The 14,839-nt window shown below is 40.9% G+C and overlaps 1 protein-coding gene across 2 annotated transcripts in view; it reads right to left on the bottom strand.

Annotated features, from left to right (window-relative positions):
• The window catches only part of GTF2E2 (general transcription factor IIE subunit 2), a 74,633-nt gene extending 65,351 nt beyond the window's left edge, over positions 1–9,282 (bottom strand). Inside the window, exons 1-2 of one of the 2 annotated variants that reach the window (XM_060001120.1) lie at positions 9,041–9,282; positions 4,594–4,763 (exon numbers count right to left, since the gene is read on the bottom strand). In XM_060001120.1, the coding sequence (XP_059857103.1) occupies positions 4,594–4,759 (166 nt within the window). In that variant the 5' untranslated portion in view covers positions 4,760–4,763; positions 9,041–9,282. The remainder of the gene's footprint in view (positions 1–4,593; positions 4,764–9,040) is intronic. The other variant, XM_060001119.1, reaches the window with a different exon arrangement.
• Positions 9,283–14,839: the final 5,557 nt, after the last annotated feature.

The raw sequence follows: 14,839 nt of genomic DNA, 5'->3' as shown, positions 1-14,839 counted from the left end.
CTTCCATGTGTGAGGGATTAGGTTACAATGGCAAACAAGTAATCATGCAATTACAGTGGCACACAATAGCTTTGTCAGAAACAGGGAGTGCTCTGGGAATTCAAAGGCCAAGCAATAAACACAAATTGGAAAGTGGGAATGACTTTAAAGCTGAAACCTAGAAGAGGAATAGGAGTTAACCAAAGGAAAGAGGGAAGGAGGTAAGAAAGAACGTTCCAGGAAGACGAAATAATATGAGCAAAGGCCAGGAGGCAAGAGAGTGAAGCATGTTAGAGTAGCAACAAGCCAGTATCATTAGGACAGAGTACAAGGAGAAAAATGAGATAGGGGCACAATAGGTAAGGGGACAAGATCAAGTACAGCATGTAGGCTGCAGGAAAAGGTGGGCTTTGTCTGAAAAGCAATGATCAGCCTTAAACAGAGAATGACATCATCAGATTCATGATTAGAAAAATCACTGACTTGTACAGAGAATGGCCAGTAGGGAAGCTAAACCAGGACACCTGACAAGCAGCTGACTGGGCAATCCAATGGTAGTGCCCCGAGCTAGGGTGGTATGGTAGTCTTTAGTGTTTACACCCAGTATTTCCAGCTCCCCTCTTTCTGAGCACATGGAACTGGCTGGGTAGAGCCCTGTGACTAGCTCTGGCTAATGAGCTGTGAGAGGAGTTGATGTGTATCACCTCCAGACCACAGCATTTAACTGCCAGGCAAGATCTTCCAGAGCTCTCTTTCCCTCGGGCATTGAAACAAAACCAACAACATTTGAAATATCAGCCACTCTATCAGCTTGGGTCCTTGAGTGACTGTAATGAGCTAAGACCCCTGCCAACACATGATAAACATGTGTTATGAAAGAGAAACAAACCTTTGTTGTTTTAAGCCACTGAGATTTTGGAGCAAAGATATTCTTAAGCAGATCAAAGAGACCAGGTCTAAGGCAGGTCTCTGTTAATGTTTAAAACAATTTGTAAAATTTTATTATGAATTCATGTAAATTTCATTGTAATGAGAGATAATCAAACCTAATGCACGTGCTAACAAGAATCATAAACCTCCTTTGGTAAAAAGACTGGCTCTGCTTTAACATCAGTACAACAGCTTGAAGAACATCTAACAAGATGACATCAATAAAGATTACACTGCTACACTTTGAAGGAGGTAAATAATTTCTGTTGTGAGTTAAGTTGCACTGACCTAGCTGTCTAAAAGATAATAGCCTAAGAGTAAACTAAACCCAAAATAAGCAGAAGGAAGGAAATAATAAATGCTGAAGTGGAAATAAATGAAATTTTTAAAAACCAGAAAAACAGATAAATCAGTGAAACAAAGAGTTGTTTTTTTAAAAGATCAACAAAATTGACAAACCTTTAAACTGGACTAAACAAAACAAAAGCAAATAGAACAAAAAATTCCTAAAATCAGAAATGAAAGAAGGGAGGGATATCACTATTGACCTTATAGAAATCAAAAGCGAATACTCTAAAAAACTTTGGACAATGTAGATGATGACATGGACAAACCCCTAAAAAGACAAACTACCAAATTAACTCAAGAAGAAATAGAAAATCTGAATAGATCTATAAGAAGAAATTTCAACCAAGAGCATCCCACAAAGGAAAGCTCAGGCCCAAATGGCTTCCCTAGTGAATTCTATCAAATATTTAAGGAGAAATTTATATCAAACCTTCACAAACTTTTCCAGAAAACAGAGGAAAAGGAAATACTTCGCAAATCGTTTGCGGCCAGAAATACCCCAATAAGCACAAGAGAAGAAAACTACAGACCATATTCCTCACGAGTACAGATACAAAAATCCTGTACAAAATATCACCAAAAACTCTGTACAAAATATTACAGAAGTAGATTATTCAGCAAAGTGAACCCCACAACAAATAAAAAGGATTACACACCATGACCAAGTAGGATTTATTCCAAGAATATAAGGTTGGTTTAACATCTGAAAACAGATTAATGTAATATACCATATTAATAAAAAATAAGAACAAACATGATTACCTCAATAGATGCAGAAAAAGCATTTAACAACATCCACTACCCATTTATATTAAAAGCTCTCAACAAACTAAAAATAGAGGGGAACTCCTGATAAAGGGCACCTACAAAAACCCTGCAGCTAACATACATAATAGTGAAAGACTGAATGCTTTCCCCCTAAGATAGGAACAAAAGATATTCACACTCACTACTTCTATTACTAGCCAATATTAACAGTCAAGAAAAAGAAAGAAAAGGCATTCATATTGGCAAGGTGAAGTAAAACTGTTCTTATTCGCAGATGACAAAATCTTACATACAGATAATCCTAAAAAATCCACACAAAAAACTAGAAATAATGAGTTCAGCAAGGTTGCAGAGTTTGAGATCAGTGTACAAAAATCTACTGTGTTTCCATATACTAGCAATTAACAAACCAAATATCAAATTAAGAAAACAATTTCATTCACAATATCAAAAAGAATAAAATATTTAGAATTTAACAAAGCAAGACATACATTAAAAACTACATAACATTGTTGAAAGAAATTAGAAACCTAAAAAAACGGAAAGAGAGCCATGTTAATTGACTGAAAAACTTAATATTGTTAAGATAGCAATTCTCAATGCAATCCCTATCAAAATCACAGCTGGCTCTTTTACAGATGAGACCTGACAAGCTGATCCTAAAATTTATATGGAAATGCAAAGGCTCCAGGAAAAACCAAAACAACTTTGCAAAAAAGAACAAAACTGAAGGACTTACTTCCACACTTCCCAATTTCAAAATGTCACTAGAATGCTACAGCAATCAAGAGAATATCGTACTAGCATAAGGACAGACATGAGTCAACAGAACCTAATTTAGATTCCAGAAAAAACTCTCATCTGTAGTCAACTGATATTCAACAATGATGCCAATGCAAGTCAATGGGGAAAAGAAAGTTTTTTCAAGAAATGGTGCAGGGATAACTGAATAACCACACACAAAAAGATGAATTTACACCCTATGTTAATCCATACATAAAAAAATCAACTCAAACATATCACAGACCTAAATCTAAGAGCTAAAACTATAAAACTCTTAGAAGAAAACACAGGAGGAATTTTTTATGACCTTGGGTTAGGCAAAGATTTCTTAAATATGACACCAAGAACACTTGTGATATTGGATCAAGAAACTGTACGCAGAATATATAAAGAACTCTTACAAATCATTAGGAAGAAGACAACCCAATTTTTTCAAATGGGCAAAAAATTCTGAATAGACATTTCACCAAAAGACACATGATCAATAACACATGAAATGATGTTCAACATAATTAGTCATTAGGGTATTGCACATTAAAACCACAATGATACCACCTCACACCCACCAGAATGGCTACAATCAAAATGACAAGGAATAACAAGTGTTGGCAAGAATAAGAAAAAAAAAAATGGAACCCACATGCATTGATGGTGAAAATGTAAAATGGTAGAGCCATTTTGGTAGTTTCTTAAAAAATTAAACATAAATTTACCACATGACCAAGAAATTCCACTCTTAAGTGGAATTCTATCCAAGAGGAAAAAAATACACATCCATACAAAGACTTGTATGTGAATGTTCCCAGCAGCACTATTCATAATAGCCAAAAAGTGGAAATAATCCAAATGTCCATTAACTGGTGAACAGATAAACAAACTGTGGTATATATCATACAATGGAATACTCTTCAGCAATAAAATGGAATGAAATATTGATACATACTACAACATGGATAAATCTTGGACAAAATGTCAGCAAACTGAATCCCACAACAAAGGATTACACACCATGACCAAGTAGGATTTATTCCAAGAATGCAAGGTTGGTTTAACATCTGAAAATCCGTTAATGTAATAAACCATATTAACAAAGAAGAACAACATTATCATCTCAACAGATGCCAGGTAAAAAAAGCCACATACTGAAGAACACATATTGTACAATTCCATTTATATGAAATGTCCAGAAAAGGCAAATATATAGAGAAAGAAGTAGATTACTAATTATCAGGGGCTGAGGTGGGAACAAAAATTCAATTGTAGTAATAGTTGTTGCACAACTCTGTAAACTTACTAAAAATCTTTGAATTATACCCTTAAAACGAGTGAACGGTACAGTATATAGATTAAACCTCAGTGAAGTGTTTTATCTTCTTAAAGATAATAACCTAAATTCTAACTACAAAACAACTATTAACATCTTAAGAGCAAAAAATTCTCATCATCCCATCCCTTACACTTAACAAAGTACCTAACAAACAATATGAATGATGAACTGAAAAATGAACTAAATGGTTTCCCGAAAAATAAAAGCTGAACAGTCCTAAAAAGTCAGGCTTCCCTGGTGGCACAGTGATTGAGAGTCCACCTGCCCATGCAGGGGACACGGGTTCGTGCCCCGGTCCGGGAAGATCCCACATGCTGTGGAGCGGCTGGGCCCGTAAGCCATGGCTGCTGAGCCTGGGCGTCCGGAGCCTGTGCTCCGCAACGGGAGAGGCCACAACAGTGAGAGGCCCGCATACTGCAAAAAAAAAAAAAAAAAAAAAAAAAGACAATTCTACTAACCAGAATTTTGTTTAGAGCCTGATGATCCTCCATGTTCTAGCTTTGCTTTCTTCTTCTTTGATGATGATGAAGATGATTCAGAAGATACAGAACGTTTTTCTACTACAGGAGTGGAAAGAGCTCGTTTTTTGAACAGCTCCCGTTCTCTCAAGAGACTTGGATCCATAATGCTGCAAAGATAAAAATAAGTTTCTTTAATACAGATTCCAGCCACTCAAATCTATGTGCCAAATCCACAGGTCTCAACAAGAGTTATTTCCCAAACAGAATTACCTTTTATTACTGGTTCTCTAGCACTTGTATTTATTCACTTACTCATTCACTCAAAAAATTCTTAGTTAGTGCCTGTTATATGCCAAGCACTGTGCTAGGCACTAGTAAAGAAAAATAGGATTATTCTCTAAAGCTCTAGAACTACACTGTCCAATATAACAAACAGCCACTGGCAGAAGTGCTGACTGAGCGCCTGAAATGGGACTAGAGTTGAGATGTACTCTAAGTGTAAAATACACCCACATTTAAAAGACTCAATACAACGAAAAGAACTTTTTAAATTACTGAAATATTTTAGACTGATTACGCTAATGTGATAATAGTTTGGATATACTGGGTTAAGTAAAATATTAAAATTAATTTCCCTTATTTTTTCTTTTTTAAATTATGGCTACTAGAAAATTTTAAATTACATGTGTGGCTCACACTTGCAGCTCACACTGTATTCCTATTGGACAATGCTGCTTTAGGAACAACAGCAGGACTACTGGGTGGAAATTAGGAGACAAATTTAGGCTCATTGCAAAAAAATGAGAACCATCAGAATTGCTTGTAAATTAAAAGGTATATTTTAAAACTGGTGGACTCTCATAAGTAGTGAAGAGGCTGGATTAATATGTCAGAAATATCTACAGAAATTCCTGATTTGGAAGGAGGTGGGACTAGACTTCTTTGGGTTTTTTCCCAGTTTTAAAACTCTACAATTCTGGGCTTCCCTGGTGGCGCGGTGGTTGAGAGTCCGCCTGCCGATGCAGGGGACAGGGGTTCGTGCCCCGATCCGGAAGGATCCCACATGCCGCGGAGCGGCTGGGCCCGTGAGCCATGGCCACTGAGCCTGCGCGTCCGGAGCCTGTGCTCCGCAACGAGAGAGGCTGCAGCGGTGAGAGGCCCACGTACCGGAAAAAAAAAAAAAAAAAACTCTACAATTCTAAGCAACTTCAGTACAACCAGGGAAGCCACAGGTCATTCAACAAGTATTTTATAACATTCCTCTCTTGTCTGAACTCTCCCTAGAACCCCATGGAGAGTCTCAGAAGTACACAAGCTGACTACAAAAATGATTTCTATACTACTAAGACTAGTGTTCATAAGTTAGGAAACAAAGTCCCAGAGGAAAAAGACTTATACTTTGAAAGCCTTCAAGCATGGGGTAGCTCAATAAATATTTAAGTGAATAACGAACAGAAGAACATCTTTAAATTGCTCTAGCCTCATTGTTAATGGTTTTACAATCCTTTATTAAATGTCTTCTGTTTGGGCTTCCCTGGTGGCGCAGTGGTTAAGAATTCGCCTGCCAATGCAGGGGACTCGAGTTCAAGCCCTGGTCCGGGAAGATCCCACATGCCACAGAGCAACTAAGCCCGAGCACCACAACTACCGAAGCCCGCGCACCTAGAGCCCATTCTCCACAACAAGAGAAGCCACTGCAATGAGAAGCCCACGCACTGCAACAAAGAGTAGCCCCCACTCAAGGCAACTAGAGAAATCCCGCTGACAGCAACGAAGACCCAACGCAGCCAAAAATAAATAAAATTTTAAAAATTAATTAAAAAAAACCAATATATTAAAAAAAAATTTCTTCTGTTTGTGAGGCACTGTACTACAACCTATGAAAAGTTCTGGAAGATAAATCCTTGCCTTCAATAAGCTTACATTTGAGAACATGAAAGCACTGAGCACCTCGGTTAAAAAGCAATGAATAGGGACTTCTGTGGTGGCACAGTGGTGAAGAATCCACCTGCCAATCCAGGGGACACAGGTTCGATCCCTGGTCCAGGAAGATCCCACATGCCATGGAGCAACTGAGCCTGTGCGCCACAACTACTGAAGCCCGCGCCCCTACAGCCCGTGAGCCACAACAAGAGAAGCCACCGCAATGAGAAGCCCGCAAACCACAACGAAGAGTAGCCCCCTCACTGCAACTAGAGAAAAGCCCACACACAGCAACGAAAGACCCAATTAAGCCAAAAATAAATAAATCAAATAAATTTATTTTTAAAAAAGCAATGAATAAAACGTGACTTAGCATGCTAAAAGTTAAAAATATAAGCATTGAATAATTACTCCGCCATTAAAAAGAATGAAATAATGCCATATGCAGCAACACGGATGGACCTAGAGATTATCATACTAAGCGAAGTCAGAAAGAGAAACACCAATACCATATGCTATCACTTGTATGTGGCATCTAAAATATGATACAAATGAACATATCTACGAAACAAAGAGACTCACAAATATAAAGAACAGACTTGTGGTTGCCAAGCAGGGGGGTGGGGGGGAGGGGGAAGGACTGGGAGTTTGGGTTAGCAGATGCAAACTATTATATGTAGGACGCATAAACAAGGTCCCACTGTATAGTACAAGGAACAATATTCAATATCCTAAGATAAACCATAATGGAAAAGAATATGAAGAATATATATGTATAACTGAGTCACTCTGCCGGACAGCATAAATTAAACACAACATCGTAAGCCAACTATGCTTCAATAAAATTTAAAATATATACATATATAAAAGCATTGATAAGAAATAATCAGAGTACACTTCAGCTAAGGAACGAAAAAAGAATCACTGGCACGAGACCTCGAATCTAAGACCTGCCTTCTTCCCTCAGTTCTAATCCCAAATAGCAACATGACCTGGGCAATCCACTAGACCTCCCTAAATCCAATTTTATCATAAGTAAAATAAGGGTACTACCAATGCTGTCTACATCTAGCCCAACTGTAAGAATAAACTGAGAAAATGTTTGTGAAAATGATTTTCTAAATAGTAAAGCTATAAAATATATGTTATTTCAGTACTATTATTTCGAGCTGGATCTGAAAAGGAGTAACCGAATGATTACGCTGGGGTGAGGCAGGAGGCAGTCTTGGGGAGGAAAAGTGTCAGAAGAAGAAAGAATTCCCCAGTGATAAGGGGAGGGCAACAAGCCTAAAACAGGAAACATCTGTTATCTGTTTATTTCACCTTGTAAAGACAGATAAGTAACCCCGACTGTTATAACCATGATTTTAACACAGATTTAAACAAAAGCCTTACAGTTTACAAAAACCTGATGTTTACAGCATTTGATCCTCACAACTCTACGAGGTAACTGGTACTTCGCGTTATTTCTATTTTAATACGTGAAATCTGAAGTGAAGAGGCATCGTTAAGGTTACACAGCTGAAAGTACCTGAGCCAGGACACGAATATCCTGACTCCTAAATCAGGTGCCCCTCACTCCAGACCTGAAATACTGGTAAAGGCCTCCCAAGCAAAGGCGACCTGTGTGGTTATGGGTCAAGTTCAATGGCACGTAGAACAGGTTTAAGGTCTTTCACCATCACATGTTCCGCCTAACTTTTCCTCACAAGACTACGCAGTACCTGTAGAGTTTTACATGTACTGACCTGTGTTGTAGACAGGACACATCATCCTGCCCATCTGACATTAACAAAAAACAAACCATAACTCAGAGAGTCCACGTGTTCCCCCAATAGAAGCCAAAAATTAAAAGAAAATCTTCTGGCTCCAAAGCCCACATTCTTTCCACTTTATCATTTGACTTCTTTCAACCTTTCTGCTCTTTCCTCTCTCGCTTCTTTCCCGCCTGCGCCTCGCAGGTGCCAACACTGCTATGAATAGCCGGCGAGCTGAGAATAGACACTTGCTCACCTCTTAAATGACAGAAACGTAGAGGTGGACGGAAAAGTGGTTAGCGCAGCTATTTGTTTCGGGAAATGTCTTTAGGTTTTGCAGGAAACAACCATTATAACTAAAGCTTAGGAATCATTCCAAAGTAGGTCTCCAAAAGGCAGCTGAAAACAACAGTCCAGAAAGAAGCACCTACATCCCAGCCTTTGGGTAGCTGGGCACCGTTTCCCCAAACTCCACACACCTGGTTCCTACGGCAGCTGCTAATGCAAGTGGGGGCCAGGAAGCGGCACAATCAGCTCTCCGATGTGAATTTCCCCTCTTTCTAACCCAAAACTTTGCTCAATGAACCTCCGGCCTAAAAGACGATGCTCCCGAGAAGCTGTTAGCAGGTTTCAGCGTTTCGCGCCGGTAACGGCTGTCCCAGCCTCCCGCGGGGTGGGAGGCCCGCTCGCCCCCGGGCGGAGGCGGCCCGGAGGAACAACAGGCCGGGGCTCCCCGCCCCTCACCCCGCTGCTGCGGCCCCTACCTGAGCCAGGAGGGCCGCCCCACGAGCCCGGCCGCCGCCTCCCGGAGCCTCCTCCTCGACAGCCGCACACGCCTGCGTGGCCGCCGCTTCCTGCTCGTCGTCAGCGTCCCCGCTCGCACGCACGCACGCCCAGCGCTACCCCGCCAGGTCGGGGTTCCCGCACTGGCGGCGGCGGCGGCGGCGCCTCAGGCGGCTACTCGGCCACGGGCTCCGCCCGCCACTTCCTGATCCGCGGGTTCGGAGCTCAGTCCCGGCAGCCACCGCGGCCCTTCGGCCGCCGAGAACGCGCATGCGTCCTCATATACCCCGCCCGGGGAGGGGAATCCAGAGCTGGGGCGTCCCTGGTCTCCATGACAACGGGAGGGTGGTTGGGAGCGGGGCTTAAGTGGGAGTTAAGTAGCCGCAGCTGAGAGGGAAGAAATCTTTCCTTCACAGAAATACAACTGTAAAGCTACTAAATCCTCCTGCAGCGTGCTCTGGGATCTGTTTAACCCAAATGGCGACGAGATTTTTCAAGTTACTGTCTATCAGATGTTCTGTGACTTTACATCAAATGTCAGTCACCATCACCTAAACTTCGAAGAACATTGTTCCAGCTCTCTCTTTTTCAACTGAGGAAACAAGAGGCCCAGTGAAACTAAATAACTTGCTCGGGACAGCACAGCTAGCAAAGGCAAATCCTGACGTGAAGTTCAGTTTCTGAACTCCCAACCGCCCCCCCCCCCCCCGTAAACTCTCTTGGAAAAGGATTTCGGATTCAGAAGCTGCATAAGGGGTAGAAATAAGGCGACGGAAAAAATAATTGGCCTTGCGCACGACCTGCAAAGTATTGGAGCATGTCAAATTTCGTGTGGCTGACCTTTCCTCACTCCAACTTGAAGCTGCGCATAGCCAGTGCTCAACTATTCTACAGCTGTCGTTTACTTAGTGCTGGTTACTCCTCAAGTTACTTAACCTGCGTTTCGGTTTTCAGGTCTGGGAAATGGGAATAATAATTGTACTACCACAATACGTTACTTTCATTGGACTGTTGTGAAGATTGTATGAGATAATACGTAAATATTTATTCAAAATTTGGAAATAAAGCCAAAAGACGATTGTCTTTTTAAAATTGATTTCTTTCTACAGGATTTTGCAATAAACTCACTTGATGTTCATCTGACACCCTCAGGAAAGGTAGCTTCATTTGTATAACAGTTTATGAGGACTCAGAGGTTTTATAACCCAGGAGAATCAGAGATTAACTGGTAAAAAACTGATGAGGTGTAATGAGAAGCAGGTATCCACTGCAAAAAAAAAAAAAATCCCAAAGCTTAAAATTGCATTGTCCTGAGAAACATGAGCCAGTTTTGTATCAATTTAGTTTTATCTTATCCTTTCCCCAATGATTTTATAAATCCCAATTTACCATATCCTTGTGGAATCAGTTCTACCGTTCTGTTAGCTTCCTTATTAATGAATGAGAGACTTTATATACAAATGGACAATGGCTAGACCATATATGATAATAAAATATGATAATATAATAAAACTAGACCACATATGGCTAGACCATATATGATAATAAAATATGATAATATGATAATGAAACTCTGGCCCACTTAAAAAACCAAGCCACAACCTTTGCAGCAATTAGCTCAGAATGGTAAGGATTTACTCAAACTTCCCTATTTCAGACACCCTTCCCCCAGCTTCCCCTGCCAACAAACTTTAATCAGAACATACCAGAAGCATCCCCCCCCTTTTCTGCACTATAACACTTCCCCTCTCTGTGATTGCCTTTGAGTCTGTGCCAAAGAGATGGTGGCTGAATCTCTTGCTACATAGCAAGGGTTGCAGTCTCTGTTCTCACGTGAGTGGTCTTCATTTATTTCCACTGTGTTTAATAAAACTTCCACACATGCTCGTTACCTAGTCACTTGAAACTTAGGAGTTTAACAATTAGCGACTCACGCTTTTACAGAAGTAGATCTACCACACAGAGAGCACACAATGAACTGTTAAAAGATAAACTAAGGTACATTAAAATTTTGAAACGTTTAAGCAAATAGCAATTCAAATCAGCCACAAACAAACCAAAAATGGTTAGGAACACTCCACTGACAGCAGCTAGGGGAAAGGTTTTTACAGAGAAGAGGAGGAAGCAAATAAAAGAAAGTATTGGTTGGCTACAGCTCTTAAGCAGTTGCCTTAGTCGGAAATCCTGGTTGGCTGTTTGTGATTAGTTCTTAAATTTTGTTTTCTCGGATTCCAGTGACTCCAACGTAGGTTGTGGTTTCACGTGTAGACTTACCAAGGCTCTGAAGCCACCTTAGTCTATGGCCTCCTTGTTTAATTACTTGGACAAAATGCTCACAAGTATTCCTTTATTTCAATGTCCTGTCTCATTTCAGCCAGTTGGAACAGCTATAGGACACTTAACTGCCTTCTAATGCCAGTATTGGAATATGTTATTTATAATCCAAACCCTCAAATGTCAACTGCCCCCGCCTTTACCCCAATATTAGCCATTATTATCACTGCCCAACTGGACACCCTCCCCTACACACCCCGGCAAACCATTAAAATCTATACATGATCAATGTCATCAAGCAGTGGCATCACTCCTCTTTATACGTCCTGCTGCCTGTGACTAGGTCATTGCACTGAAAGCGATGACTGCACTCATTCAAAATACTTTGGTGTGACTTCCTGCACTCTGAAGGTACTCCTCAAGTGAAGAGAAAAATGTGCTCCCTATATGGCCCGTAATTAGGCCATTTTTGTGTCAAATGTACTTACACATGGACACCACACTACACATGAACTAAAAAGGATTCTGTTTTGTCTGCTGGTAATGTTGACTACATGATGATTTGCATGATAACCACGTGGCCAAACATCAGCCCAAATTAGCTAGATTTCACAGAATTCATGATTTGGAGTTAAACATATAGACTTTTATTCTGCCTTCTCATCCTTGTTACACAATATAGACACCATGTGAATTGCTTCTGAAGCAGCCTCTAGCCAGGGCTTAGGGAAGGCATATGAAAAACATTTCACTCTGAGGTGAGGGCCATGGCTATTTATAAGGACATGGCTGTGTAATATACACAAAGTCTCCACCACTGATGCTTAAATAAAATAAACCTTTATAATAATTAAAACCATCTACATATTGGCAGCCTCGGTATTTCCAGATCAGAAGGGTGTGGTGAACGTCAAATTATATGAAGAAGGATCCAAGCTATTCACGCAATAACAATTTATGTCTTATCTCATGAATGCTTATAATACACTGCATACTCTTTGGTAGAAAGTGTGGTGACTTCTTCAGGGAAATATACTTTGCATATTTTAAAAAACATCCTTTCCTCCTGGCCTGTCCAAACCCCCCCACCCCCCAAAACAACTCAATATAACCACATGATTAACTCAACATGCTGCATAATTTTTTTTTGCTATTTTATTTAATTGTGGTCTATGTATATAATTTTGCCATTTCAACCATTTTAAAATGTACAGTTTGGTGGCATTAATCACATTCACAATACTGTGCCACTATCATCACTATTTCCAGAATTTTTCATCATCCCAGACAGAAACTCAGTACCCATTAAGGGATAACTCCCCATTTCCTCCTCTCCTCAGCGCCTGGTAACTTCTAATCTACTTTCTATCTCTATGAATTTACCCTAATTCTAGATATCTTATATAAACAGAATAATACAGTATATGTCTTCTTGTGGCTGGCTTGTTTCACTTGATGTAATGGTTACAAGGTTCACTCATGTTGTGGCATGTATCAGAACTTCATTTTTTTAATGCGGTGCCTTAATTTTACATTTTAATTTTTCGCATTAAACAGTTGCTTGGCAGAGGAAAACTGAGGTAAGGCAAATAAATTCACTTCATTTTGCCATCAGATAACAACTGCTTTTCAACTCCCCTCACCAGTTAATCCATCTCAACTAATTAAACAAATAGCTGCATTCTCAAAATAGCCGGCAAAGCAAATTAGCCCACATCTACCCAGATCAAGAGCTGTAGTCAATACTCTGCTCATCACCTGTCCTACATTTCTCTAGCATCGACAGTCTCTGCTCCCTTGGAGCCTTTTGCCCGGCTTTCTTTTTTTTTTTTTTTTTTTTTTTTTTTTTTTTTTTTTTGCGGTACACGGGCCTCTCACTGTTGTGGCCCCTCCCGTTGCGGAGCACAGGCTCCGGACGCGCAGGCTCAGCAGCCATGGCTCACGGGCCCAGCCGCTCCGCGGCACGTGGGATCCTCCCGGACCGGGGCACGAACCCGCGTCCCCTGCATCGGCAGGCGGACTCTCAACCACTGCGCCACCAGGGAAGCCCCTTTGCCCGGCTTTCTGATGCAGGCTGCCCAATCCGCTTCTGTCTCAAGCATTCATCCCGTGAGGGAAGAAAACAGTCTTTTTCCTCTCAATCCATCTTAAATTCTCAGGCTCGGGCCCTCTAATTAGACTAACAAAAGGCAGACTAACAAGACTAACAAGAGAAAAGCAAACAGAAGTTTATTAGCATGTGCAACACACACACACACACACACACACACACACACACACACACACACAAGTACCAAGAGATGAGTAACGCAAAGAAGGGGTGGTTAGAACTAGAGCTTACTTAGCATCTTTTTTTTTTTTTTGGCCACACTCCACGGTTTGAGGGATTCTACATCCCCGACCAGGGATTCAGGGATTGAACCCACACCTCAGCAGTAAAAGTGCAAAGTCCTAACCACTGGACTGCTAAGGAATTCTCTTACTTAGCATCTTAACAAAAGAACAATACTTTTTTAGAGAAGTGATGAGATTTTGAGCAAAAATGACGTTGAGTTTCTAGGGTGGTAAGCTGTGTAAAGGCAAACATTTGGGGAAACTAATGGAAGATAAGGGCTAGTTAGTAAAGTTTGTTATATAGCTTCCTCTGGTGCCATCTCTGGGGTGAGAAGGGTCTAAGGTTGTCTCCATTGATTAACTTTTGTCCTTCCTGGTAGAGAGAGGACGGGGCACACCTTCACAAATTTATGTCCTACTTTTAGGCAAAACAGGGGGAGGACAGAGAGCTTTTCTTATATCTGCTTCTCCTCAGTTGTCTTCAGCTCAAAACAATCCTTAAGCCCAGGTGGCATATTTTGTGCTGGCACATTCTGTGACCCTACAATCCTCTCTCTCACAAGCTTTCTCAAAAAAAAAATTGCTATTGCCTCTGCTTGATAAGTTTCAATCTGCAGGGGTTAAAATACTGGCCTTGGAGCCAGAACTGGCCTGAATCTCTGCTCCACCACTTACCAGTAGTCATATGACCTTAAACCAATATTTAATCTCTGTAAACCTGCATTTCCTCACCTGTAATGGAAAGGATTATCTCAGATTGGGCTGCTATAACAAATTACCACAGACTGGGTGGCTTAAACAAAAAACATTTCTTTCTCACAGTTCTGGAGGCCGGAAAATCCAAGATCAAGGTGGCAAAAGAACCAGTGTCTGGTGGGAAACAAGCTCTCTCCTGTCTCTTTTTTTTTTTTTTTTCATTTTTTGGCCATGCCATGTGGCATGTGGGATCTTAGTTCCCTGACCAGGGATCGAACCCATGCCCCCTGCAGTGGAGGCACGGAGTCTTAACCACTGGACTGCCAGGGAAGTCCCTGTCCTGTCTCTTCTAATAAGCACTAACCCGACCATGAAGCTTCCACCCACCTAATTACCTCCCAAAGACCCTACCCCCGATACCATCCCACTGGGGGTTACGTTTCAATGTATGAATTTGAGGGGGACACCAACATGCA

Source organism: Delphinus delphis, chromosome 21 (assembly GCF_949987515.2).
Source record: "Delphinus delphis chromosome 21, mDelDel1.2, whole genome shotgun sequence".
NCBI classification, from domain to species: Eukaryota; Metazoa; Chordata; class Mammalia; order Artiodactyla; family Delphinidae; genus Delphinus; species Delphinus delphis.
This window is presented reverse-complemented; position numbering and strand designations above follow the sequence as displayed.